Raw genomic sequence first — 3,614 nt, forward strand, 5'->3', positions numbered from 1 at the left:
GGGGGTGTATTTGTATTTGTTGCTTGGGATGGAGGCGTGAGATTTGCTGTCGACGAGGCGGGAGTCATTGTCGAAGATGGAGGTGTCGTCGACGCCGAAGACGGTGGTGAAGCGCGGGGTGTTGATCTGGGTGGTGGTGGGGCCGCGGCGGATGGTGTACTGGACTCGGTAGAAGGGGAGTTCGCGGCGGAGGAAGTGGAAGAGCTCGCGGGCGGTAGTTGAGGGTATAAAAGGTTGGTAGTAGAGCAGATCCAGATGCGGCTGGTTGGTGATGCTGCGAGATGTGGTGGCTGGGAGATCCGGGAACGCGTTGGCGATGGACGGGGGGAGATCCGCAATGGGGAAGGGATAGCTGGGATGGCGGGAGTAGGACGATGGAGGAGGAAGAGGGTCCTCAATGCGCGGTTTCTTGGGTTTGCTGATGGGCTTGTAGAAGGATTCAAGTGTCCTTTTCGCCATTGTTCATCTGGAGAATGAAGATTGGAGATGATCAAGAAGAGGTGAGGGGATGATGTCATGTAGGAGACAGATCAGATAACCCTAATTCTGCCCATCACTGTCCAACAACTAAGGCTAGTTAATTCTGGCATATAAGAAAGCCTTGCAGGGCGGATGAGTGAAGTAGTTGGTTAGATATGGATGTGGACTGAGCGCCTACTATAATCCTCCAGCTGAGGCACTTCGGTGCACCTATCTCGAATCTCACAGACACAGACTCTATCTTGCTGCAACTAGGCAATAAAGAACCTGTCGAAACACCCGGTGCGTTAATGGTCAATGGTCGATCATTCTAGACATCTTATAATGGATGTATAGATCCACACTGCTAGTAACAGCAGTAAATTACTCCAGGGGTTTAGGGCAGATGCCAAAGGCTTTATAGTGACTGCGTGTGATGCCGTAGACTAATGGGATGCCTTCAGCAGTCAGCCCTTTGAATCTTCTGTTCTACGGCAAATCTGGCTCCTGAAGCTGGATACAGTGGATTCAGACTTGCTTTTCTTGCATTTATGTCTATACCAGCTGTTAGACACCTATAAAAGTACGCAAGGAGGAAAATGACGAGAATGGTCAATTATCCGGCCAAACCACTTTGGGTAATTTTGAGAAGCCCCAGCCAGGCAATGGCCGGTCAGAGAGTTTCTCGTTGACCTCATGGAACTCCTCCCAGATTTCCTTCAGGGTGACCTTTTTAGTCGACATCAGGTCATAAAATTTGTTGAACAGTTGAGCCCACATAACCTTAACACGCCCGTCATAGCCATCAGCATCTGGACCCAGTAATGACCAGTCAGGATCAATAGCCCAAGCCCAAGCATATCTATCTTCTCGCAGATAGGTATCCCGACATTCCGTGGGCATAGTGATAAATACATTCGCAAGAACGCCTGGTTTTAGCCTGCCTTTACCTCGACGGTCGAGAAAGTCCCTAGATAGACAACTCAGCAAGTACCAACAGTCATCTGTGAGAGTAACATACTTTCGAAGCTGATCCACTCCGCCCATTTCAGGTTCATAATCGACGAAATCAATGATCTTGGAATCTTGGATTTCTTCGCCGCCAATAACCATGAACGGGTGATCACTCGAAAGTTTATCAAAGTAGTCCCAACACGCCTTCCATGCTTCCTTGGTACCTTCTTCCTCTTGAATGATTGATGGACGGTAGATCACATACCCCCAGGCTTTGCCCTCACGGTTGAGGATTCTCTGCACCCAATCCGGCGGATGAGTCCTGGATCTCTCTGCAGCTTCACAAAGAGGCTCTGCGTGAGCTTCAAGCTTCGCAAGATAGACGTCAGGTTGTCTGATGTTTTTAAGGGCCTTGAGTTCATCCGGTGATAAAACAGCAGCCCGCGCCTGCTGCCACTTGTTCCATAAGTCCTGACGCTCGATCATGCGTTTCCTTCGGTCATTACTGTATTTAACAGCATCAAGAGCCCCAAATATATGAAACTCATCTTTAATCAAGCAGCATTCCGGATACGTTAGAGCGAGAGGATCATTGGCCGCTGTGTGAATGAGATCTTGCAAAGACTCGCCAACGTATTTTTGGCTTGTCTCCTCCATTTGTTCCAAGGAGGGCCATTCCATTATAGCATGTTTCTCTTTTTGAGTTATCTCAGATGGTGAATGAATTGCTTTGTCGTAAAGGCTCTCCATAGAGGCCCATGCTTTGATATCATCGGATGGCTCGGCCATGATGATTGAGGTCTCTGTACTTGTTGGTTGCTGGTTGCTTCCTGGCAAGCAGGGTTACAAAGGCGGATGCCTCCTTTTAAGGTGGAATCAAATCACCACTAAACTGAAACAGGTACTCGTACTTTAAAAGACAACAATTGGCTATACTTGGTTGTCTCCCTCTTATCTGTTATCATAGCCCTCATAATGTGCGTGCACTAGATATCTGCTGCTTACCATACTGCTTCGCTCTGCAGGCCTATGCAGTTGCAACCTTCTAGTCATATCTTGTGTCAGAGACTCTAGAAGTCAAATAAACAGAGTTACTTCTCCTTAGGTGATTCGCATAGACAACAGGGTATGGAACCTTTAGGGCTAGACCTATTCACATCTGTCAATATTATGGAAATCAGGACACCATACCAAGATCGTTGACCTTATATATCTGGGACATCCAGACAGGCTTTGCTTGCGACAGCAACATTATCACTGTTTCTGATTTAGTAGAGCTTCCACAAGACAATGGCAATACTTACAAGCTATCCAAGTGCAGAAAACATGGAGAAACTAATGAATTAGCAATCTGGCCAGACAGGCCGATCAAGCTCAGTGAAAAGCCATGCCGGAGTCAGTCCATCACAGAATTGCTGATTCATCTGATTGAAATCCCGCCATATATCCTTCATCTTCCCAGACCTCCATCGCGTGCTTGTTCTCAGGGAGGATTCTGGGGTGGTAGATTACATAACCCCACGCCTTGTCCTCTCTTTCCAGTATTTTCTTCACCCATTCAGGGGGAACAGTTCTCGCTTTCTGCCGTGCTTCTCTATTTGCTGCGTAGTGCGTCTCTTGCATGGTGTGATACTTCTCTGGGCTTGCCATGTTCCTCATAGCCTGCTGCTCTTCTTGGGATAGCACTGCAGCACAGGCTGCCTTCCACTTCTCTTCCAGGTCTGGACGCCTTGCCCGTCCTATTTTCCTCGTGTGGTAGTCGACACTTTCCATCCGTTTCAAAACACGAAAGTCATCATGGGCCAGGCGACATTCAGCGAAGTAAGAGCTGTTGGATTGGTGATTGCTTTCTGGAATAGCTCCTCCATGGATTTGCTAAGGTACTTTTGCGTATTTTCCTGCATTTCTTCCCACGTCGGCCACCCCAGGACCTTGTGTTTTTCTTCCTGGGTGATCTCCGCTGGAGACTGGATCGCCTTGTCCCATAAACTTTCCATTGCAGCCCATTCTTCAAATTTCCGCGTGCGTCGCTCGGCCATTGTCTCCGCCATGGTGGTCGTATATGTGTTGGTATGTGTTGGGGAAGTGATTGTGTTATTGCTGAGTGCAGGAGACTTTAAGAACTCAGTCATCAGTAGCCAAGTCCTCGACAAGCCAAGCACCCCGCTGCTTTAGGGTGCTTTGTGGGCCCATCCTTGTCC

The 3,614-nt window shown here is 48.3% G+C and overlaps 2 protein-coding genes across 2 annotated transcripts; both read right to left on the reverse strand.

Annotated features, from left to right (window-relative positions):
- Positions 1-1,071: 1,071 nt before the first annotated feature.
- On the reverse strand, positions 1,072-2,202 carry CDV56_100339 (uncharacterized protein; the record flags this gene model as incomplete). The annotated part of the gene is made up of 2 exons (XM_026753958.1): positions 1,072-1,429; positions 1,481-2,202. The coding sequence occupies 2 exons, from the start codon at positions 2,200-2,202 to the stop codon at positions 1,072-1,074; spliced, it is 1,080 nt and encodes a 359-aa protein (XP_026609445.1).
- A 615-nt stretch (positions 2,203-2,817) lies between these two features.
- Positions 2,818-3,464, reverse strand: CDV56_100608 (uncharacterized protein; the record flags this gene model as incomplete). The annotated part of the gene is made up of 2 exons (XM_026754227.1): positions 2,818-3,241; positions 3,298-3,464. The coding sequence occupies 2 exons, from the start codon at positions 3,462-3,464 to the stop codon at positions 2,818-2,820; spliced, it is 591 nt and encodes a 196-aa protein (XP_026609446.1).
- Between the last annotated feature and the right edge of the window lie 150 nt (positions 3,465-3,614).

This window comes from Aspergillus thermomutatus, assembly GCF_002237265.1.
Source record: "Aspergillus thermomutatus strain HMR AF 39 chromosome Unknown NODE_577, whole genome shotgun sequence".
NCBI lineage: Eukaryota > Fungi > Ascomycota > Eurotiomycetes > Eurotiales > Aspergillaceae > Aspergillus > Aspergillus thermomutatus.